The sequence below is a fragment of the Ursus arctos genome, unplaced genomic scaffold (assembly GCF_023065955.2).
Source record: "Ursus arctos isolate Adak ecotype North America unplaced genomic scaffold, UrsArc2.0 scaffold_5, whole genome shotgun sequence".
Taxonomy (NCBI): domain Eukaryota; kingdom Metazoa; phylum Chordata; class Mammalia; order Carnivora; family Ursidae; genus Ursus; species Ursus arctos.
The window spans coordinates 59,707,807-59,733,911 of NW_026623067.1; the positions used below are offsets into that span (position 1 = coordinate 59,707,807).

Here is a 26,105-nt window from a genome sequence, read left to right on the forward strand (position 1 = left end):
TGTGATCCTAAAGAAACTGTGTAAACGCCAAAGTACATTTTACTTCCTAATATCTGGTGTTTCTTTGATCATATGTAGTAATTTGTTTAAAAGAAATTTTAAAATGCTACCCTCATTCACATCAATGCTTAGTAATGATAGTATGACTGTAATGGAGCTGCAGTTAGCAACCTGTAACATTTTACTGGGAATTACCTTCATTTCTCCTTCTTCTACAACCAACTGCCAATTAGCATCTCCACCCACATCCTGTAATGAGTAAGTCATGTGGTTTTGCACCATCTCTTCAACCTTGGAAAGAAAAATAAAGCCATAAGTATCCATATCCAATGCACAGACATGACATAATCTCTAAAACAGAATGGTATTCAGTTTGTTTCCGTTTAGAAACATTCTGAGAAAGCTGAGCAACCAAATGCACAAAGGTTAGTAGACTTTATATAGTGTTGAAGAGTTTAGTCCACATTCCAGGTATCACATCCAGGTTAATGACAGGGGGGAGAAACTGGGAGAAAGAAGATACTTCACTCAAATAACATATATTGGCCTAATGTCCATAAAGTGAGCAAAATAAGCATCTTCGGGAAAAACCATGCCTTCCTTTATCATAAAATGCTTCCTTACAGAGATAATGTCTTAAAACATAAAATCATGTGACACTAAGGGTAAAAGGGACACGAAGAGACAATCTAGTTCAGTGCTTCTATGTTTAAGACTACAAAGATAATAGAAAATTTGTTATATGGCAAGATTTCCCTACAAAAAGATAACAAAACCTTCATTATTTCACTGATAAATTTCACTTCTACCATGAATATAAGCCACATTAAAACAATAACCAATCCCCCAATTAATTGACTCCAATTTCATTGTTTTACATTCTTTTAGGGAAAATGCAAATATTCATATATGTAAACATTTACAAATAATCACTTTTTAGTGTCTTCCTGTAAATTATTAACAAGTCTTTTCACTGAAATTTAAATAAAACCTGTGCTTTTAACTATCACAAATTACTCCTATACATTTTATATAAGCAAATAACACTGAGATTTCACACTCCAAGAATCCACAATCACATTCGTTGGTAAGATTTCATGTGAGTGCTATTTGCAAACTCTCCTAGTTTGAAATGTGTTTTTAAACAGAAGTGAAGTGATAAAAAGATGGTTTTTGAAGTAGTTTATCATATATGCAGAGATACTTTTTCCAAGCTCCACTTTCTAACCTTTAACTCATAATTTCATTTTATATAATAAGTTCATTAGAGAAGGCAGGAAAGAGTTGGAAATATGTATAGTATACTTCCACTTAAGTTATTTCTAAGTTTAACTACTTATTTTACATAAAATCTATTATGTTCACTAGGGATACAGAATTAGAACCAGGTTTACACATATTTTGAAATTAATACAGTGATGGTTTGAGGGCAAAAACTGCTAAAATTATTAACTCTGGGGATATAATTTTTCTACACAAGAGGATGGTATCAATATGTTACAGTGACATGTACTTCTGCTACATGAAGTTTTCTAGTTTCAGAATGCATTCTTCCTTACAGGTATAACTTTAAGAATCTCCCTCATGGGTAATAATCATTAAAAAGTTTTTGATAAAAATTTTATACTGAGGTTCTACAATCTATTTTTGTACTAAAAAAAGCACTAACATAACATTTTATACCTTGATTCATAATCCTCAAAACCATGTGAATGGTTTTGGGTTACAGACTGGAAAGAAATTTAAAAATGTGACAAATAGTATAATCTATAATTTAAAAACTTAAAAAAAATGTTTTTTTACAATATTTATTTATTTAAGTAATCTCTACACTCAACGCAGGGCTCAGACTCATGGCCCCCAGATCACGAGTCGCATGCCAGCCAGGTACCCCATATACTTGTATAAAGGCTTCATTAGAAAATATAACTCCAGGGGCTGCCTGGAAAAATTTGTGTGCCTGTCTAATTTTGAAATCTGCTCTAAGAGAATGAGGAGGATCGACGCAGGATTTTCAAGTTATGAAGACATATAAAACGTACCTGAGTTCCCAGAGAGGAAGGAACAAAGAGAGTTCCAGTTAGTATGCATAAATAAAACAACTGCTGTAGCCCTGGCTTGATTCATTTGTCTGTGTCACACTGTAATTGGGAAAAACCTTGACCCTTTTTAGATCCAAAGATCTTAAAAATTTGTAGATATGAATATGTACTCTGTAGGTAGGACACTAGGAGTTGAGAACACCAACATCTATGATGAGATTAGAAGCAGCAAGAAATGCTTCCCAGATATAAGACTTACTTTAAGTAGACAACTTGTGAAAGAAGAATGTAAAGGATTTTACTCTGTTAAAAAACAAAGAGTTCTGTCTCAAAAAAATTTAGTGTCATATTAAGCTCTTTTGTTGGCAAGTATGCAGGTAATTGTATTTTTGTTTGGGAGATCATTCCCGCTAAGTTATTTCACGTTTGAATAATGAGCAGATATTTTTGTGTTTTGGTCCCAAAGAAAGTAGATTCCACAAATATGAAGTGAAAGCTATTTACATGTAGGTTAAAACAATGTACAGTAAGCACATTAAACATTGTCTTTTTAGACAGATGAAAAAATGGTATTACTACTGTAATTACCACTGCATCTGTGGAAAAGTGTTTAGTCTTTTGTTCTTATGTACTTCCCTGACTTAAGAGGGCTTAAAAAAGTTCAACAAAGAAATAAACAAGATGAATTTAGTGCTGTGCTTCTAGGAAATTAAAGAAATTGAAGTACCTAATTACTGTAGTCAAACTATCTCTGCAAAGCTTTCACCATCATGGTATCTTTATCCAGTATGGCATCTTCCTTTAGGTAATAACACTGAGATTAAGAAGAGAGGTGATACAGGTAAAATCTCACTATAACGAACTTCATGTTCACTGCAATAAAATCTGAAGTAGTAAGTGTTACTACTATTGGACCAGTATGTGTGTGTGTGTATGTCGGGCATTCGTGACCACACTGACACTTCGAATCTACCCTAAATGATCTGCTCTGTTTATTGTTTTCAGTTATGACTGCATATCAAAAATAATTGGGAAATAAGGGACCATTAAGTTGGATGACAAGAATAAACACAAGCCAAATTTATAGGTTAGTAGGCTCAAATCTTGATACACTAGGAAATAATATTAGTAATCATATCTGCTATCACTTTAAAAAACAAAAGACTGGATCAAAATCACTAAGGCAGGTTTCATCTGCTTTAATAGTGTTCACTAATTTTAATTAGGCTAAGCATAATTTCAGGAATCATGTCCTAGATTTTTTTGGACCTAGAGTTGAATATGATAAGCTGACATACACAGCATCTTAGAAAATGAACTATGAAAAATATATATAAAATAAGAGATGATGGCACACCAATTCTAGCCTTTCCTTCCACCTCCCATTTGAGTCACTCAGTATGCCATTTTAGGAGGCTAACTGGATTTTTCTAACATTATCAATACAGAAATTTTTTTTGATGACAAAACAAAAATGTAATGAACAAAAGTCTAGGAGGGTTCAAAGACTACTCAGATCTCTTTTCTCTTAGTCATGTGAAAGGAATACAACTATGCTTATTGTTACAGAGTCAGAAGGATTTGTTGGATAGAATAATTTATTAATAAAAAATTAACAGTGCACTGTTAACCCAAAAGAAAAATGGACAGGACATGAATAGTCAATTCACTGAAGAAATGCAAAAGGCCAAGAAGCAAAAATACCACTTTTAGTCTATCAGACTGGCAAAAATTAGCTGCATTATAATATTCAGTGTCAACATAACAAAAGAAAACTGAACTGGGAGTGTAGCTGGTTCAACTTTTTAAATGAACAGTTTGGCATTAAGAATAAAAAATACCTCAGTAGTGTGTATGGCTTTTGTCTTAACAATTCTACTTCTAGGAATGTATTCTAAGGAAATTGCTGGCTAAGTGTACAAAGATACACACACACACACACACACACACACACACACACGCACCTGGATGGTATATATACAGCAGTATGCCCCTGTAGCACTATTTATAATATAATATTTATTTACAATAGAGACAAACTGAAAATAAACTAAATGCTCAATATTAGGTGAATAGGTTAAGTCCCATATGCACATCCATTTTAACAGACAAGGAGATAAAGACTCATGTTTACTGATGGGAAAATGGGCTTAATCATACAAAAAAAAAAGCTGGTTACAAAACAGTACATATGAAATTGCCTACTTTGGTAGAGAAAGACAATTACTAAAGTGTGTGTGTTTATCAGTATGTGACTGAATTTACTTACTCTACCTTCTAGTTCTGCTAAATTAGAATGTATTATTGTACAGTAAACAGGGGAGGGGTTAAATAAATAATTACCACAATAATAAAATATCACTATGGACATAAAGCGGGGATAGAGCTTAACTGCCAGAGCCCAAGTCTGCTAATGACAACAAATACTTTGGCAAGGACAATAAATACTTGAAGAACTCAATGTCATTTTTCTGTAACTTTGCCTCTTTTGGCATATAAAACAGTACAATAATTAAAAGCTAAAAACAGAATCTGAATTATCACGAGCATCATACTAGAAAAAATTTCACCAGAAAGATCTTTCTCCACGTATACACATGATTTACACAAAATATGAAAAAGTATGCTACAATCTGGCAGTCTTGCAAAAATCTGGTCACCTGTGTCTCAGTAATATATTCATCTATACTTGAATGATTTCAGCGGTTTTAAAGCTCTGTAGCTTGGGTCCAAGGTCTGCATTCTGAAGTCTTAATTCTTAGGCATCTATTATAGCTTACACTCTTTTACTGCTCTCATTACATTTTCACTTATAGCCTGTGTATTCCTATAATTTGAGGGAAAATGGTGATCAGTACTGATGAGCTTTAGTCTGTTACTTTATTATTTTAATGTAAGGTGGAGCGTAGTAGAATAAACCAAAGTATCCCAGTATTATCTAGTTTTGTCACCGGTTTATTGTGAATATGAGATGCTTTTAAAAAGCTTGCATAAATGAACAAAATTAAGAAATACTGGAATAGGTTTGCTTCTGGGCGATTTCTGATGCAGAACTGATACATCTCTTACTCAAAAAAGTTCAAGGAGAAAAAAAGCAGCAAAAGTCAAAAAAAGACATTTTGAGCCTTAACCTTAATTTTCTTCTTTACTGCATAGTTAAAAAACAAATGTAAACTAAGAAACCTGTTCTAAATTATGACTTTAAAAAACATTTACTGGAATACAGTTGACCCTTGAACAACACGAGTCTGAACTGCACAGGTCCACTTATATGTGGATTTGTATCAATAAATACAGAGCAGTACTGTAAATGTATTTTCTCTTCTTTACAATTTTCTTAATAACATTTTCTTTTCTCTAAGTTACCTTATTGTAAGACTATAGTATATGATATATATAACATATAAAATATATTAATCAACTGTTTATATTATTAACGATTAGTAGTTAAGTTTTGGGGAAGTCAAAAGTTATATGTGGTGCCCCAACTCCCACGTTGTTCAAGGGTCAAGTGTACTCTGACAGAGAAAAAATAATGTAGAAATTTTTGATTATTCAAAGAAACTGTTATTATTATAATAGCTAATAAGCAACTATATAATAGCTAATAAAAGCTCACACTTATCCAGCATTTCCAACATGCCAGGCTCTAGCCAGATCACAGTTCTAGCTAAATTACAGAAGTGAAGCACAGAAGAGTTAGAAAAGTTGTCCAAGGGGCGCCTGGGTGGCACAGCGGTTAAGCGTCTGCCTTCGGCTCAGGGCGTGATCCCGGCGTTATGGGATCGAGCCCCACATCAGGCTCCTCCACTAGGAGCCTGCTTCTTCCTCTCCCACTCCCCCTGCTTATGTTCCCTCTCTCGCTGGCTGTCTCTATCTCTGTCGAATAAAATAAAATAAAATCTTTAAAAAAAAAAAAAAAAAAGTTGTCCAAGATCATGCAACTAACTGGGATTTAAACTCAGTCATTCTGACTAGAGAGCTCAGCTTCTTTTTTTTTTTTTTTAATGATTTTTTTATTATTATTATTATTATATTATGTTAGTCACCATACAGTACATCCCCGGTTTCCGATGTAAGGCTCGATGATTCATTAGTTGTGTATAACACCCAGTGCACCATGCAATATGTGCCCTCCTTACTACCCATCACCGGTCTATCCCATTCCCCCGCCCCCCTCCCCTCTGAAGTCCTCAGTTTGTTTCTCATAGTCCATAGTCTCTCATGTTTCATTCCCCCTTCTGATTACCCCCCCTTTCTTTATCCCTCTCTTCCCCTACCGATCATCCTAGTTCTTATGTTCCATAGATGAGAGAAATCATATGATAGTTGTCTTTCTCTGCTTGACTTATTTCACTTAGCATTATCTCCTCCAGTGCTGTCCATGTTGTAGCAAATGTTGAGAACTCATTCTTTCTGATAGCTGAGTAATATTCCATCGTATATATGGACCACAACTTCTTAATCCAGTCATCTGTTGAAGGGCATCTCGGCTCCTTCCACAATTTAGCTATTGTGGACATTGCTGCTATGAACATTGGGGTGCATATGGCCCTTCTCTTCACTACGTCTGTATCTTTGGGGTAAATACCCAGTAGTGCAATGGCTGGGTCATAGGGTAGAGAGCTCAGCTTCTTAACATAAGGTAACATGATGTAATGCAATAAAATACAATCAACATAAAGATACAAAGCTGAATGGCAAAGATAGAAGAATTGAAAAATTTTAAAAACTAATGCTGATACTAAAAAACATTCCTTTGATAATATTTTGACTTTACTATGAGGGCAGAGACCGCAAGCATCTAGCTTCCTGTCTTAAATTCCTAAATTCTTAGTGATGTACCTGAACAGGAATATTAATTTATAATATCCAAGGGTAATTTGCATAACAAATAAAATCAGTTCAACGGAGCTTAGTATGACAAGAGTAATGAGACAAATATTTAAAAGATACTTCCTTGTTGAATTATGAGGTACTTTAAATTAGATTAGAAGTGAGACTGCTGAAACCTGCTTTTATGCTGTAACATATTCTGTAAACCATGTTCATCAAAGTTGCGGAATCCTGTCTGAAGAAACAGATACTACACGATATTTAAAAACCAGGTATCTTCTGCTTGTTTCAATTCAGTTCGAACTCTTTCAGGAGTACCTCCTATATGGCAAAATTCCAAGCTATTCACAGCAGAGGATACAAAGGGCACATGCAAGCCTGACAGAGGAACTATTTAGTAGATAAGGAAGGCCTTTTTTAATGCTTATTGTTACTATTTAAAATTCGAAACCAAAGCAAGTGTCCTAACCAAAAGATATCTAGGAACTGGGAAAGCAGGCGGAAATATAGCACAGAAAGACTCAAGTCCACTCTATACAGTCATACAGTACCTGGGAGCTGAATCTGTGAACATCGTCAGAGGCACTGACTAGATCAATGGAAGACATGGAGGAAGAGCGACTATAGGGCTACCAGAGACAGACAAAGAAAAAACCAAGTAATCAGAACAAAGGCACAACAGAGCATTCAGTACCAACTTCCAAACACAAGATAAAGAAAGAGAGAACAAAGCACTATATGAAACAAGCTCAGCAGCAAGTGCTGACTTCATGCACCTATTATGGTTTATGCTCCAAAATCTTTCTAAAAAGAATGCAATGCTTCCAATAATACAAAATAATATCACTTAACCCCAAAGAAAAAAGTGATTTAACATAACTGGCTCTGCTTCTGGTTAGCTATTTTAGACCAGCCATTTCCTATCCACCCCCATCCCCCCATTCTCCTTAAACAAAAAAGAAAACATTACATTCAGAAGATTTCTAACTGTTTTGGAGGATGTATATGGAAGAAAGTATACAATACCAAAAAATCTTATTCCTAAATTCAAGAAAAGGGAAAACTAATACAACAAGATAGTTCCATCAACAGTGAAGAACAATATATATTTCCAATAAATTCTGACATCAGCTTACCTTTTGGACAAATCTATGAGTCCCCACGGAAGAAAAGGCATCTCCAGATGGCATGGATGTAGGCCAGTGTAATCTGACCTTTTCACTCTGCGACTAAGAAAACATAGAATGTTAGGTGGGAACGTTTTAAAGTGTACTTTGCAGCTTAAGAATGAATAAATAACCTGAAACTACCAACATTTAATGACTGAACACTTCCGTACTTATAAATACGAATTACAAAAATAACCCTGAAGGTACAAGCCTTCCTTGCCATGCCCCGACACCTACTTCATGTATTCTAACTCAATCTCTTCTTTCAGACTCCATAGATACCACCTTTGACTAGGGGTTAGTTCTTTGAATTTGTCAGACTCTCCAATACCAGTATGGCATTATTTACCACAAATCTTTATTAACACTGCTGTTGAAGTAATTTCTTATATCCAAACTCTGGCCAAATTATTCTAATCATTCTACTTCATCAGGGTTGTGCAGAGCCATACCATCTGAACCACTGTCTTTTGCTTCAGTTGCATTACAAAGAACACAGCACAGATATCTTTATCTCCTCTCCATGAAGGTGTTTGGTCTTCAACCCACTGTGTCACTCCTGTTAGGCTGCCACTTAACTTCCTTCCTCCTCCTGAACTTGCCCTGTTTCCTCTCACTTATTCAATATCTTCTAAATATAAAGTACCAGAAGCTGTGCTGTGTTGTGTGTGTGCTCATCTTCTAACTATGCAGGAGACAAGTGGTAATTTCTGTTCAACACTATCTGAACAGAACTGCTAAGACCTCATTTCTCACTCACTACTTCACTAAAAATTTCTTTCCTTATCTTGATAAATAATGTAGAATAATGTAAACTCAAAAATGTGTCACTGAAGAATACCTAAGTAGTGGCTGTGCTGTTAGTAGTCCTGTGCAAAATCTATTGCGTACAATGAGGGAAATGATCTGAATCTTTGGAACTAATTTCATGGATTACTGACGCTTACTATTCTACAGCATTACCACACTATAATTATCCTTGTGATATCAACATGCCCATTAGGCAAGGAAGATCATGGTCTGTTTAATAACCCATTTTGCAGAATATCTACCACAGCGTCAAGAACAGACTGAAATTAAATAGCCCCATGAGTATCTCTTTTTTCTAAAGTTTACAGAAGTTTTCATCTATCCTCTTAACCTCCAACTCAACCACCATATTCTGTAAAGTAGCATTTTAGAGCCAGAAGGGAAGATTTGAGCCATCCTGTGTAACTCCTTGTTTTATATATTAGAAAACCAAGGTCCAGAGAATTTAAGCAGTAAGTGTAGAGCTACATAGTTATTAGTCACTGGCAAGACTTAAGATTAAAGTTGTCTTGACCTACTCTCCCCCAAAATACCACAACTTAGATTAAAACAAAAACAAAAATAAAACAAAACTCCAAAATGAAGGAAAAAAAAATCCCCAACATTTAAAAAGCCAAACACAAAGACAGTCCTTCAGGTAATACTTTAGGCATCCAAAAATGGAGCTCATTTAGGAATTGAAAACTTCCATTCTTATTGAACGCTGCATAGCATCTTTTTTGGGCATAAAAAATGACTAATAAGATTTATAAATTAATGTAACAAAAACTTTTCATCACTGATTTAGAAAAAAAAATAATGAAAGAGAAACACAAAAAGCAAAAGTCATTATTGCAAGTGATTTACCCTCAGGGAGACAGACCAGTAATTGAGCATAATGGCCATGACTACCTCAGCAATGACAGGAATGAAAGAGCCAACTTTTCTATGCAAGTTCATTTGTAGTATAACTGACAGACCTAGGTATTTATTTGCACGATGCTTAAAGCCCTGGGAAGAATAACTAAAATTCAGCCTTAAGTACCATCTAGTGGTAATATATGGTAACTGCATTGTTGCAGAATAAAAGGAGGCAAAGGATCAAATTAATCCTGAGATTAGAGTTTGAAGGATTTAAGAAATGTTTTTCTTCAACTTCCACAGAAAGAGCTGGGTATAAGCATTGTGAATTTGACAATGATAAAATACTGAGCAAAGTTAAAAATGAGGAAGAAGGTGAAGTTAGTGAAAGCAATAAAGGAGTTAAATTCTTGGTCATCTTCCTTGTGAATTCATATGGTTGGTACTTGTGACACAGAGAAATCCACAGATTGTTTCACTCAGATTAAACATATGCTTGTTTTTAATAGAAAGATAATAAAGTTGGATACTTCAAGGGGAATAGGCAGAATATTTCCATTTAGTTTCGTGTTAATTATGCATGATTCCGTTAAGCCATCAGTGGTCTCCTATTTTGCTTAGAAATTCATACACGAAGGAACTGACTTGTAAAGATTCTTCTACATTTGTGACTCAGCACAGACACAGTTCATCTTCTAGGTTCACAGTTCATTTCTATTAGGTTCAGAGTTTTCAAATTCCATTTAAATCAAATAACACACATCAAGGAATGCCTAGTGTTAGAATTTTTAATAAAAGATATACCTGTTCCTCTATTTTATCTTGTCTGTCAAGAGCAGCTTCAACAGCATCAAAGAACTCTTCTTCATTAATCAGGCTGTTTGGACCTTCCTATTCAAACACGGGAGAAAAAAATCACTTAATCAAAAAAACCAGAAAAAATTTTCCTTATTAAAAAGCAACTTAAAAAAAAAAACAACCCTTTTATCTCAGCATGCTTACCAAAGAAAAGAGCTACTCATTGCTAAATCTACGGACACATCAGTCTTTATCTTACTTGCCCTATTAGCAGCATTTTTTATGTGAACGACACTCTTTGAAGAGTGCTCTCCCCCCTTGGATTCCTAACTTCCCAGTTCCTCTCTATCCAAGCCTCTTCTTAGGACTCCCTTAAATTAAATGTGGGTGTTCCTCAGGGTTCCATGCTTGCTCTCCCCACAGCACTTATTCATTTCTAAGGCTTTAATCATCATGAGATGATTCCCAAATTACAGCCTATCCATCTCTCTCCTAAGTGTTAGACCTTAGCATCCAATAATACTTAAGACCTCCTCAGGTTAATGCTGCAGTTCACATGCAACATGTCTAACACCTGTTTCTTCCCCTACCTCTAAACAAATCTAAGGCAGAACACCGGGTCTGTTTTCCCATTACATAGGTAGGGCCCTCAGGCAGGATCCTGTATACCCCCATGCCTAGTACAGTGCTACACACACACACACACACACACACACTTTACTTATATATATAAGTATATAGTAAATCTTAAGGAATGAATTTAAGATTAAAAAGTAATTTCTGAAGCTACAGATGACAGAAACATTTAAGTTTTGTTCAACAATTAGAACATCAAAATGTCTGATTAGAACCAAAATAGGGTCAAAATCTGAATTAGTGTCTAAAATCCATACAACCGTAGTACTCACACAAGAAAATACAGATGGCTCAAAATATCAAAAGGAAGGGGAAAAAAAGTATAAAAAACAGAGGCCCTGAAGGCCCTAGTTTACTTAAAAACTGGATATTTAACTTGATACCACAGGGGGTCAGTGAGAAAAAACCTCAAGTACCCTTAACCATTTTCTTCATTCAAAGAGAAAGAGGGAAGTACATTTCAGATGGATGGAAAAACGATTGTTTATTCAACAAATGCCACTAAAATAAAATACAGATTCCTACATTATACCATAATCTTAAAAAACCCAGATGTACTAACAATATATTTAGAAGAGACCATTAAAAAATTAAAAATCCAGTAAATACAATTATTTAAAGTAGGGAATGCTTTTAAAAGCATGATACCAAATGTTGGATTAAGTACATCAAAAAACTGAGGGATTAATTACATAAAAAGTATAAAACTTTTATATGACAAAACCAACAAACAAAAGTTAAAAAAACTAAAAAAGGAAAAAAAATAATTGAAAAATGAAAAGCTAATCATCCACATCTTCTAAATCAACAGGAGAAAAAACCTCAAAACCAAATAAAAATATTAAGGGACATGGATAAGTGAGTCATTAAAGAAGAAAATCAAAACCAGTAAACTTTTTTTTAAGAAAATCTAAATCATATCAATAAATAAGCAATTTTAAAACATCTGAAACCTTAACAAATGTACTTATTATTATTAGCACAACATCCCTCCTTCTTCCATCCTGCTTTTTTCCCCACCCCCTTTCCCCCCCAAAACCCTTGTTGACAGAAGTGAAGATAAACAAGCATACAATTACACTTATATATAGGCTGGTAGGAGATAAACCGGTACCATATATTGTTAAATTAAACACACAGGCTTTTTTGTGTTTTCTATAATCTTCCTACATGAACATCTGGTTTTACTTACAAAAAAAAAATTAGGTAATTTAAAAAAGGTGACAGTTCACCCCCAAAATAAACCAAAAAGAGCAAACAATCTGCTTAGCTTCAGAATAAAAATTAAAATTGTAATAGCTTATACTTCAGTAACCTTGTTTTTTTAAAACCCTGAGGGTAGCTAATTATATGATTTTTACACATTCTAGAAGGAATAATTGACAGTTTAATAATCAATTTGAAGTATTACAGCTCAAGTCTCATCATTATGAATTTCCACACCTGGAAATCAATTCCAACATAAAACATAGTCAATAGTAACTCTATGTTTTTTCCTCTCTAAAATAAAAACAGCGAGAACTTTTTCTTCAATTTTCTTTTCCTTCCTTTTTTTTTTTTTTTAAAGATTTATCAATTTATTTCAGAGAGAGAGAGTAAGTGCAAAAGAGTGGGGGAGTGGCAGAGGGAGGGAATCTTCAAGCAGAAGTCCTCCTGAGCACAAAGCCCAACTTGGGGCCTTGATCTCAAGATCCATGAGATCCTGACCTGAGCCGAAACCAAGAGTCAGACACTTAACTGACTGAGCCACCCAGACGACCCTCTTCTATTTTTTTAAATATAAACTAACCACAATTAAGTTTTTTAAAGATTTTGTTTATTTATTTGAGAGAGAGAGAGCACGAGCTGTGGGGAGGGGCAGAGGGAGAAGCAGACTCCCTGCTAAGCAGGGAGCCAGATGTGGGGCTCCATCCCAGGACCCTGGGATCATGACCCAAGCCAAAGGTAGACGCCCAACTGAATAAGCCTCCGAGGCACACCTAACCATAATTATTTTAACATTCTACTTCTATCTTAATGCCCATTACCACTTCATTTTTTAAAATGTTCATTTCAGGAATATCAACAATGTTAGTGATTACTACCAAATATACTACCAAATATATTTCTTATAGCTTTTTCCCTCTAAAGAAATATCATGGAAAAACAGCTCATAAAATATTAATATCTGTGTGTATGTATGGAGATGAAAAACTTATTAATCACTTAACAAAGAGACAAAAGAGGAAAGAAATTGGTTTCAGATATTTTCAAACAATAAAGACAAGGCAATGAAGATAGGCAGAGCTCTGATAATGGACAAGACGTCATAGTATATACAGCACACATTAAAATCTTTTTGTCTGTATAGTACTCAGGGTTTTCTTCCATAAATTGCTTTTATTTAAAAAAAAATAATTAGAAGATAACATTAAAAATTAACATCCTCCACAGGAAAGATAAAAACTTGTCCTGTAATGCAGACAGGCTTAATAAATGAGTCTTTGAAAAGCCTACACTAAATTTTGTAGTCAATAAAAAAAAATCTATTTCAGAGTAAGCCTAACATTTATCTATTATGAAATATACATTTAATTAAACACTGAAGAACATACTACATATCTAGAATATTTAAAAGTTGTAAAAGTAATATTTAAAAATTAATCACTTCTGCAACAGATAAGGCCTGTATTTTCCTCCTTCTAAAATTAAAATATATATTCATACCTCATAATCTGGCCCTCCAAAGTGGGATTTTTTCTTCAGTTCTGTCACAGCATTTTTGTATGCTTCCTCTATTCTTCTTCTCTTCTCAGTTTCCTGTTTTTTGTTTTTTGTTTTTTTTAAAAAGCAAGTGAAAAATTATCATTTGAGGTGGGGATTTTCTCTGCATTTCACTGAAATTTTATAATTTGGCCAAACAACAACAAAAGCCCACTTTATTCCTATGAAAAATGAGCTTGATTCTGCCCAAGAAAACACTTTTTCTCTGAGCTATACATTACACACAAGCTACTATTTAAATCACCACCAAGATCCACCTTATAGGTAGGTTACAAATTTAGACGGATTAAGTAACTACCAAAGTATCTACACACACACACACAAAAGATAAACACACAGAAATGCCTACAATGTATTCATGTGTTTGCTTCCCCCCAGTAAAAGCTGTATCTATTTTGCTTTAAAGAAAAAAAGCAATGGATATCAGGAAGAAAATAACTCAATTAACAGGTGAAATCAATGAACTTTAATATATTCTAAGAAAGATAAATTTCTAGTACTTTCCCACTGCTGGTTAAAACTATTTCAGGGCTGAAAAAGAGCTTAGATTTCTACTTTAACCCTCTTTTTATTTATTTTATTTTTTTTAAAGATTTTATTTATTTATTTGACAGAGACAGACAGCCAGTGAGAGAGAGAACATAAGCAGGGGGAGTGGGAGAGGAAGAAGCAGGCTCTTAGCGGAGGAGCCTGATGTGGGGCTCGATCCCAGAACACTGGGATCACACCCTGAGCCAAAGGCAGACACTTAACGACTGTGCCACCCAGGCGCCCCTAACCCTCTCTTTAATCTACAGTTCTAAGAGGTTAAAAGACCCAAGGTCAATACTTAAAAGAAAAAGGTTGGCTCTGGCACCAATCTCAAACTTATTTCTACAACAATGGATTGCACAGGTCAAATCTGATAACCGAAGTCTTACAAGCTTGTAAGGCACCTAATGTCTTTATTCCCTTACCTCAAATACGTAAAGGCTAAATTAAAGTCCACATGAACTCACACAAAGCTAACTATTTCCAAATACCCTATCTGAATTAAAGCTCATGCAAATCAGTGAATTAGTTCATTAGAACCAAAGGGTAATTTTTGCATACTCAAGAGAAAGCGGGTCTACAGATCCACCAGAATCGCTAAAATTAAAAAACAAAATAAAGAAATACCCACAAAAACCTGACAATACCAAGTGTTGCCAACAGTGAAGAACAAATGAATTCTCATCTACTGCTGGTGGAAGTATAAACTGATATAATCACTTTGGAAACGGCTAGCACACACCCCATGAACAAACAATTCTACTGCTAGCTACATACCCAAGAGAAATGAGTGCATATCCACCAAAAGCTAGGTACAGGAACGCTCACAGCAGCTTTATTCACAATAGCCAAAATATAAACACCTAAGTGTCTATCAACAGGAAAAACCGATAAACAAATTGAAGTCATAAAAAGAATAAACTACCAGTAAATGTAACAACATGAATGAACCTTAGAGTCAATGCTGAAGGGGAAAAAAAAGGCAAACACAAGAGTGTATATGGTCACCTCTTGAGATGGTGGCATGGTATGGACCAGGGAGGCATGCAGGAACCTTACAAGTGCTACAAAAATTCTTTATCTTAATCTAAGTGGTGGTTATAGGGGTGTATACATATGCATAAAAATCATCAAGCAGTATACTATTTACAACTGGTGCACCTCACCATATTTATGCTATACCTTAATTTTCAAAACTGAACACAACAAAAACATACAGCACAACAATAATATTCAAAGGATTAAGGGAAAATGAAAAAGCATGTGAAATTTCACACGAGAGCCTATTAATGTAAGCAAACATCGTCAATGAATAGACAGTCTCTTGTTAACTAAAATTGTTTAATCTCACAATTTTTGGTCCTCTTGGACATGATTACCTAACAATTAAGTATACTTCTATAATAGAAAGGATTGTTATTATTACAGGTAACCAAGAAAAATCATCACCACTAGATACTAATTTTCTATTATTTGGCTGAAAGAATGGAACTGACATCAGAAATCGAAGTATAAATAATTCTGCTATCAAATAGCTGTTATTATATCACCTATTACCTATTTAATTGCTCTCATTAGATTAAGCTCCTTGAGGGGCAATTTCCTGTTTATTGCTGTTTTCCCATTTCTAGCCTAGAGCTTAGCACAATACAAGCATACAGATACTTTCTGAATGAAACAGAAATTTCAATTAAACAATATTAAATTATCATTGTACTTTCCTTCCCAATTATATAAATTACTTAAAAGACGTATTTGTTGATAAAAAACACTTTCCATTCAAGAACTTTCTATTCCTTATAAAGTGTGTGCATACATACATACATATGTAGATGTATGTACACCACACATATACATGCATACATAGGTATACACACACAAGTACATACTGCATATCAAACATACCCACACTCTTACATTTCATATAAAATGTAACTGGGATCCCATTTCAACTTAGAAAATTATAGTGAAGAGGTGAGTAAGATTCGACATCAGACCCGCAAAAGACTAAAATGCAGGAGTTTCTCAATTTCAATTAATATTGCCATTTTTTGTGGCTTTTCTTTGCTTACACGTTGCATAGGAAAGCAACAAAATTATTTTTTCACAGATCCTTTATTGCTCCTCAAAAAAGAAAAAGGATAAGACTGACAACAATGAAGGTAAGCAAAAGTCCACCTCCCTTTTCAGCACTCCAAGTAAGAAACCTGATTGCTGAAAGGATGGGAAAGCCATGTTTCATTTTTAATGAGTATTTTTCAGGTAGTGTGATTAGAATATATGAATGAAGATGATGATCCCTTAGTGAAGGATTAAAGGACGAGAGACTGAAAAATTAAGAGAAAGGTGCCAGAAGGTTTGAAATAAGCTAGTCTGGCCAAGCTGAACGATTCACTTGAACTATTAATCTAATGGAATTAAGGGGTTGTCCTGTTTTCTCAACATATAACTTTTTGGTGTACATGGAATCTTCTAAAAATTCAATTTGATCCATACTGGCAGAGAGTTGAAAGCTCTGAAGATAAAATAGTTTGACTCCAGAATAATGAAATGTCCGTACCTTAAACATTTTCACTGTTTGTTTTTAAAGAATATTTATTACCAGTCAATATGGTTTACTGTCACCTACACTTGAGAATTCTTTTCTTCTAAAGAGAGGGACTTCCTTAAATACACAGTATTAATCAAATCCTGTAGCCATTCTGCCATTATATCAGTGGTAACATTGCTTTACCTACTTTCCTGCTCCAATTGATAAGACCTTCAAATACTACAAGCAATTTGACTCATTCATGAATGACAAGATTCTGACTAATGTTGGGCCCAGTATTCAGAGCTGAAATACAAAATAGAGTAAAATTCTTCCAATTGCTACTTAGCAACTCTGGACCAGTCTCTGGGCCTCTCAGCTCCTTCTATAATATAGTGGCATTAGACCAGAACTAAATCTTCCAGGACATGTTTCAGTTCAAACATTTTATTATTTTGCTGATGTCAAATTCTAAAGAGAAGTTTTCCTACTAAACAAATTCACTGAGCCATAGTTGACACTAGGAACTAAAGATTCATATTGTAATGTTACTATCAGTGCTGAAGTTTAAACAAAGGTGGAAGTAGGTGAACATGAGGCAAATGTTCAATGAACAACATATGTTAAATAATAGCACAATGACCCTGTAATGTATACATGGCTACAAATGCACTAAGTTATGTTTAGCTTTATAAGTTGGTGTTTCAGTTCATATAACTTAAATGCAGCTTCACATATTTCACAATAAAGCTAGGTAATGTTAACTGGCTCATCATTTCTATTCCAAGGCATTACTATTACTACTACAAAAATTTCTGTATTAAAATCCTACCACAAATTTGTGTTGTAACTGAATACACAACTGGTAAATCTCACTAGGAAAATGAGTTTGAGATGCCTACAAAGTTTCAGAGGAGTAGTACCCCCTGCTACTTCTACCAATCCCAATAGATTTTTCCCTAAGAAGTTAGTTTAAATGTTCAATCAATATATAAAGTTGAAATAAAATCAGATTATTCTTTAAAAAGAAGAAAAACTAGACTTACCTTATCCAGTCTCTTTTGCCAGCTGTCCTCACGTTTTACCATTAGTTCAATACAATGAGAAAGTGTAGCAAGGATTCCAGCAGTAGTTGCTTTAAAAGTTATCGCCTCCCCTTTAAAGTCTATACCATTAATTCCTCTTGGTGTTACATGTGGAAATACTGAAAAAAAAAAAAATAAAGTTACTCACTGAAAATCTTTCTAATGAAGAAATAATTCTTCATCAAAACTTAAAACTAGAAAATGTTTAAAACCCAGCAAGTCAGAGCAGGCTTTTGGATTACAATTTCCCTCTTGTTGGCCAACATATAAAAATTTCCATTCCATACTCCATAAGTAAAGAAGCTTGTGGCAGCATATGTACTTTCATATGTTTTTTTCTGAATTCTGTTTCCTGAAATTTATTTGCTGTACTGCACCCAGTGAATAAAGTAGTAGGAGGAATAATACTTTAACAATAACACCCTGACAGCTTAAAGCGGGACCAAATTACAGCCAGAAATACCTTACATTTTGAGAGACCTAAAATTTAAAAAATACCTAACGATGAACTATAGAACTGAATAAGGTAATGTAAAACTTTTAAATAAACATCCAAAATAAAGTCTGAGACCAATGCATACATTAAATGGCTCTTATGTTTGTATTTTATAATTTTAACTCAGAGTTCACCTTTGAATTAATGAAAAATCTTACAACTCACAAGATGCAAGCAAGAGAGCATAGTACCTTATATTCTTAACTAATAAGAAACCGTTCCAACAGAATGCTTATAAGTGAAATAATGATATTTTGAACTTTAAAAACTCATATGTAGATATGACAGCAAAGGTACAATCCACAAAAGAATAAATTGATAAAGTGAACTTCATCAAAATTTAAAATTTCTGCTCTTAAAAGTATTGTTAAAAGAATGAAAGTAATGTAGAATGAATAAGTCTACAGGTCTAATGTATGGCGTGATGACTACACTTAGTAATACTGTACTGAATACTGGAAATTTGCTGAGACAGATTTCAGGAGCTCTCATTACAAACAAAAATGTCACTATGTGAGGAGATGATAAATAGCTTGACTGAAGTAATCATTTCATTTTGAATATCAAATCATGTTATTTATCTTAAATACATGTCATTTCCATTTTTAAAAACTTCCAAAAAAAGAGACAAGCCACAGACTATAAGAAAATCTCTGCACAGCATGTATCTAATAAAGAACTTGTATCCTTCATCAATATGTTACATATAACATATATTAATATAGAATATTGACACATTCTATACTTCAATATAGAATATATATTATCATCTCAAAACTTACCTGTAAGAAAATATATAACCCAACTAAATAATTGGACAAAAGATTTGAACACTCTTCAACACAGAGATATGGACAGCAAATAAGCACATGAAATGATGCTCAATACCATTAGTTACTAGGGAGATACAAATAAAAACCATAACAAGCCACCACTACACACCTATTAGAAGACTAAAATTTAAGTTTTTAAATATTTATTTATTTATTTTAGAGAGAGAGAGAGTGCACAGACATGTGAGCAGGGGAGGGGCAGGGCGAGAGGGAGAATCCTTGAACAGACTCCCCTCTGAGCGTGGAGTCCTATGCAGAACTCGATCCCAGGATTCTGATACCAAGATGTGAGTGAAAACCAAGAGTTGGCCACTTAACCGACTGAACCACCCAGGTGCCCCAAGACTAAAATTTAAAAAGACTGACCATGCCAAGTGTTGGCGGGGATTTGGAGGAACCAGGACTATCCAATATGACTGGTAAAATGAACCCTGGTGGTTTTTTAAAAAGTTAAATATACACCTACCAAATGATTCAGCCATTCCAATACTGAGTATTGACTCAAATAAAATATATGTCCATAAAAACGCTGCACACAAATGCTCATAGCAGCATTATTTGCAATAGCCAAAAACTATAAAACAACCCAAATGTCCATCAAGAGATGAATGGATAAGCAAATTGTGTTGAATCAACACAAGGGAATACTACTTAGCAACAAAAAGAAATCAAACACTAATACGAACAATAATACGATGAATCTCTGAGAAAGAAGCCAGACCAAAAATCCCCCATATACTGCATGAATCCATTTATATTAAACTTTAGAATATGCAAACTAATCTACAGTGACAAGAAAATAGACCAAAGTGGTTGGGAATAGGGAGAAGAGGGATGACAAAAGAGATGGAGCAAATTTTTGAGGGTGATAGATATAATGATCTTGACCATAATGACATCTTCAGGATAATATCAAAACTTACCAAATCATGCACTTTAAATATGTGCAGTTTACTGTACGTTAATTATATCTCAATAAAGCTGTTAAAAACATATTTTTTCTTATATTTTCTGAAAACCCTTTCTAGCATTGTAACACATATTTTCTATCACTCTTACCAAGAATGCAATTTCATTATAAACTATTTTTATTATGCAATGAAATCAAAGGTCACCTATGTTCTGCATAAAAGAATGTGTACAACTAAAATGTGTCCTCTTCTGCTGAATGTTAATTTATATACTTTATATATAAACTTCATATAGAAGATGAAAGAATGACAAGAAACGTGTTTGAAAAAACTCTAGGAATACAGAAATGTACCTCTTCAGCTCTACTTACTACTTTCAGAAGCAGCCACCTGAAATCCTTTTCAGACTTATACAGGGATTTATGTCATAGACTTTAAGCTTTCAAACAGCTGACATTTTCAACACCTTATTTTAGAGTCTCACACATAGTAATGTCTCTGAAATAAATCTCCCATGTTACATCTGTTAGCAAATGAAAGTCATGATGACAAAACCTCACCTTAATCTGTTATCCACTGAGTTCCTCTAAGTACTAGTTACTTTGATTTTTGCTCCAAGTCTCTTATACCTTATACTGTAGCACTATATCAATCAAGATGGGAAAACTTAAGTAGAACTCTTAAGTACCTGGTAATTTTAGATGAGCATACTCACCTAAATATCTCAGCTAAAAACAAGGAAGTGACTATCTTATTATTTTTTTTTTTTTAGAGAAGGGGGGAGAGAGAGAGAGAGAGAGAGAGAGAGAAATAGAGTGGGGGAGGGGGAGAGGGAGACAGAATCCAAAGCAGGCTGTGCACAGAGCCTGATGCAGGTCTCGATCTCACACCTTGAGAACATAACCTGAGCCAAAATCAGGAGTCGGATGCTTAACTGACTGAGCCACCCAAGTGCCCCCCCCCCACCTCACTTTCTTTCTTGTCTTTCTTTTCTCCGTTTCTTCCTTCCCTCTCTTTTTTTGTCTTAAAGAGACAAGGTGACATGCCATAGTTTCCTCTGGGAAAATGATACACTGTAATATAAGGAAATCAAAAATATGTGACTATAACCATGTCAATGAAAGGCAGAGATGGAAGAAATTAGAAAATGACCTATAAATCTGGATTTGTAAGTATTAGACTCTAAAGAGTACCATTCAGATTTACAGTTCTTTCAGTTGAACTCTTAACCTTATACACTTTAAAACTCTTTTAAAGGTATAAGCACTCAGAAAATTAAGGAACCTATAAACTCACATCAACGTGTCAAAAATAAAAACATGCTGAGAGAAGCTGAGCAATTTGAAATCCTTTCATTTCATTAAGACTCTCACACACTATTTTTGAACAGTAGCCAACCTAAGATGGAATCCCCACAGTTTCTGTGGTGGTGAGTTTTTTTCATTTCCTTACATCAAAAAGATTTGTGTATGTGTCTCTATATGTCTGTGTGTCTGTGTACTACAGGGACAAAAAAAAATATTGGCAGGTAAGTCCTTCTGAACATACAGGATGGCAATTTGTTTAAATCTCTCACTTGTCTACTATGATAAAGAAGAAACATGGTTGAAGACTATGATACTGGTATCAATCACACTAGGTTCAACAATCGGTTTTGGACTACTGGCCTATTGTAGATGTGCTTTCTCTTTAAGATACAGTTGGCTAAAAAACTAAATTTTAAATATTTTCACATGAAAAAAGTCTCCGAGCTAAAAGGGGATGAAAAGCGACTGGCGGTACAAATTTTCTGTTCGGACAATTAATGCACAGCCACACAGACGAGGTGGAAAGAAAGAACAGGGCACTGCTCATGTTTCCTAGAGTAATGCATGTTTCATTAACACTAAATTCGTGAGTTTCGTCAAGAGTATACCTTGATTTGATAGATCAGTATATCTGCAGTCATTCTTTTACATAGTTGATCACATGACAAAACGCTCTTGTATATTTTTACAAAATAAGGATGTAAGTTAGAAAATTGGTCAGAAAATATAGCTAATATATGGGAATGGGAAAAACTGGGAAATATAAAAGACATAAAAAATCCACATAAGTGGCCTTCTTCAACATTTAATACAATTTAATCATAAGAAATGAGGGTTTAGGTAGGGAATTTTTTACTTTAGATTGCTTTAATCTAAACTAAAGGCCAAAAACTCTAAGCATATTAAGTCAGCTAGTCTTTTTAAAAAAAATAACAGTTTTATTGAGATATAATTCACATATCATAAAATGGACTCGATTAACACGTACGATTAAATATTCATAGTATATTCATAGATCTGTACAAGCATCACAACAATCAAGTTCAGGACATATTCATGAACCACCCTGAAAAATCCTATACACATTAGCAGTCACTTCCCAGTCCTACCCCTACCCACCAATTTAGTCTTCAGAGTATAAAGTTTTTGCTTCTTTTGTTAAATTTACTCCCAAGCATTTAATTCTTTTTATAAATTGCCATAAAGATACTATTATAAATGAAAACATTACCTTAATCTTCACATTGTTCATTGTTAGTGTATAAATACAATTTTTTTTTTACAAGTAAGCTCTATATCCAACGTGAGCTTAAACTCATGACTCCCAAGATCAAGTCACATACTCCCACTAAATGAGCCAGCAGGCATTCCACAATTTATTTTTTATATGTTGATCTTATACCCTGCCATCTTGCTGAACTGATGTTAATTCTAATAGTTTTTTAGTGGATTTCTTATGATTTTTCTCTATATAAGATAATGGCATCTGCAAATAGAAATAGTCTTAATTCTTTTTTTGAATTGGGATGCCTTTTATTTATCTTTCTTGTCCAGATGTCCTAGCTAGAATCTTTAATGCAGTGCTGAATAGCAGTGGCAAGAAGGGACATGTTCCTGATATCAGGGGAAAAGCATTCAGTCTTTCACCATTAAATGTGATGTTAATTGTGGGTTTTTCGCAGATAGTTTGGGTAGTCACTCTTACTTTTTTGAGTGTTTTTATCATGAAAGAATATTAGATTTTGTCAAATGTTTTTTCAACATCTACTGAGATGACCACCAGTTTTGGCCTTTATTCTACTGATATGATTATTGCATCAACTGATTTTCCCATGTTAAGCTAACTGTATTCTGGGATAAATTCCCTCTGGTCATAGTGTATAATCCTTTTTAGATGTTGCTGGATATGGTCTGCCAGTACTTTACCGAGTTAGTTATATCTATATTCATAAGATATTGGTCTATAGTTTTGTGATATCTTTGTCTCATTTTGATATCAAGGTAAACCTGGCCTCAGCAAACGATTTAAGAAGTATTCCTCCTAAAATATGGAAGAACTTGTGAAGAAATAGTATTAACTCTTCTTTAAATGTTTAGAATTCAGCAGTGAGGCTATCTGAGCTTGGGCTTTTTTTGATGGAAGTTTATTACTAATTGTATCTCTTTATTTATTATTGGTCTATTTATTATTGGTCTATTTTCTATGTCTACTTGAGTCAAGTTCAGTAGTTTGTGCCTTTCTAATAAGACTTCTGTCCAGTTCATTTAAGTTATCAAATTTGTTGGCATACATTTATTACCTTCCCCTTTAATCCTTTTTATTTCTATAAGGTCAGTAGTAATAACCTTCCTTTCATTTGATTTTGGTAATTTCAATCTTCTCTTTTATTTTGATCAGTTTAGCTAAAGATTTCTTAATTTTGGTATCTTTTCGGGGTGTCTGGGCAGCTCAGTGGGCTAAGCATCTGTCTGAGGCTCAGGTCATGATCCTGGGGTCCTAGGATTAAGCCCCACATTGGGCACGCTGCTCAGTGGGGAGTCTGCTTCTTCCTCTGCTCCCCCCACCCCCACTCGTGTTCTCTCTCTTGGTCTCTCTCAAGTAAATAAATAAATAATACCTTAAAAAAATTTTTTTTGCTATCTTTTCAAAGAACCAAGTTATAGTTTGTGTTGTTTTTTGATTAATTCATCAAAATTTAATTCTGATATCTTTAATTTTGTTAATTCTGATATCATTTCAAAGAACCAATTTATAGTTTGTATTGTTTTTTGAGTGTCTTCTTTTAAAGATTTTATTTATTCATTTGAGAGAGAGAGAGAGAGACACACACACAAAAAGTGAGAATGAGTGGGGGGAGGGGCAGAGGAAAAGGGAAAAGCGGACTCTCCATTGACAGGGAGCCTGATGTAGGGCTTGATCCTAGGACCCTGGAATCAAACCTGAACCCAAGGTAGATGCTTAACCACGTGAGCCACCCAGGCAACCCTCTTTCTTCTTTTATAATAAAGGTGTTTCAGCTATAAATTTCCCTCTAAGAACAGCTTTAGCTGCAGCCCATATGTTTTGGTATGTTGTATTTTTGCTTTCATTCATCTCACAGTGTTTTCTAATTTCCTTTATGAATTTGTCTTTAATTCACTGGTTATGTATGAGTGTATTAATTTCTATGTATTTGTGATTTTCTTAAATTTCTGTCATTGATGTCAAATTTTATTCCTTTGTGGTTAAATGACATACTTTGTATGATTTCAATCCTTTTAAATTAATTGAAGCTTGTTTCATGGCCAAGAATAAACTCTCTCCTGAAGAATGTTACATGTACTATTGAGAAGATCATATATTCTCCTATTGTTAAGTGGAGTATTCTGTACATGTCTACCAGGTCTGATTGTTTATAAGTATTTTATTTCCTTGTTGGTTTTCTTCCTACTTTTTCTATCAATTGTTGAAAGCTGGATATTTAAGCCTCCAACTATTACTACTGAATTGTCTTTTTTTTTCTCTTCAATTTGGTACGTTTTTGGTCCATGTATTTTGGGGTTCTGTTATTACATGCAACTACATGTTATAATTGTTATCTCTTTCTGATGAACTGAAATTATCATCATAAAGTCTCCCCCTTTGGCCCTAGAAATATAAATTAAGAAAAGATGACATAGAATATAACAGAAGAAAATTTACATTAGGGATAAATAAGAAATTTGTTCACAAAAGATTGAGGAAACAGTTCTTCCACCATGATCTAGAACTCTTGAGGTCTTTAACTAACGAAGGTGTTTTTGTAACCAAAAATTCCTCCTCTGGTCTAAAATTCAAAGTATTTTAACTGCCTTTCTTCTTGTCTTAGAACCTGTGGAAATTTTATTTGATTCTTCACAACCTACATCTAATCCTATTCTTGGAATACATACAACTTACTATCAGGTTGGTATGCTAGTTTTAAATTTTAAAAACTTAACATATTCACTATCACAATATGTGATCTAGATCAAATCTTTAATGATGGCCATAATGGTGAGTATCATTACAATCACCACTCCCAAGAATGAAGCATCATTTCCTCCCTTTTCTGATGCTTGTTGGATCTAGGAGAAAGACCCTATCTTTGAGAGATGACTGACCTTAATCCCAGGCTATGATCAAGTAGTACCAGGTTTAAAGACTTCATGTTTTGTTCACTTTACCAGATTATATACAAAGCTTCCAATTTATTTCCAGAGGTTCATACTTTCCATCTATGGTGATTAACAAGAGTTAATTTCCATCAACACTAAGGAAGAAACTATTTTAAATAGTGAATTCCGCAAGGGTACTTAAAACATGACTCATGATTTAAAAAATTATGCAAACATCTTGTAGGATATTTCTCTAAATGACTTTAATAACCCTGTCTTCTGTTGCTTGGTTTCAAGGCTCTTTTCAAAAAAGAGACACTGGAGGCTTTCCTCAAATGTCTGGAAATCTGGCTATCTGTTCGCATTTAAGAGTAGGTTACTGGAAGCTCTGTAAGCATTAGC

At 34.2% G+C, this 26,105-nt stretch overlaps 1 protein-coding gene across 2 annotated transcripts in view; it reads right to left on the reverse strand.

Moving 5' to 3' along the window:
• The window catches only part of CERT1 (ceramide transporter 1), a 97,903-nt gene that overhangs the window by 14,523 nt on the left and 57,275 nt on the right, over positions 1-26,105 (reverse strand). Inside the window, exons 7-12 of one of the 2 annotated variants that reach the window (XM_026498773.4) lie at positions 18,002-18,159; positions 13,838-13,930; positions 10,502-10,588; positions 8,015-8,107; positions 7,430-7,507; positions 196-291 (exon numbers count right to left, since the gene is read on the reverse strand). In XM_026498773.4, coding sequence (XP_026354558.1) covers positions 196-291; positions 7,430-7,507; positions 8,015-8,107; positions 10,502-10,588; positions 13,838-13,930; positions 18,002-18,159 — 605 coding nt within the window. The remainder of the gene's footprint in view (positions 1-195; positions 292-7,429; positions 7,508-8,014; positions 8,108-10,501; positions 10,589-13,837; positions 13,931-18,001; positions 18,160-26,105) is intronic. The other variant, XM_026498772.4, reaches the window with a different exon arrangement.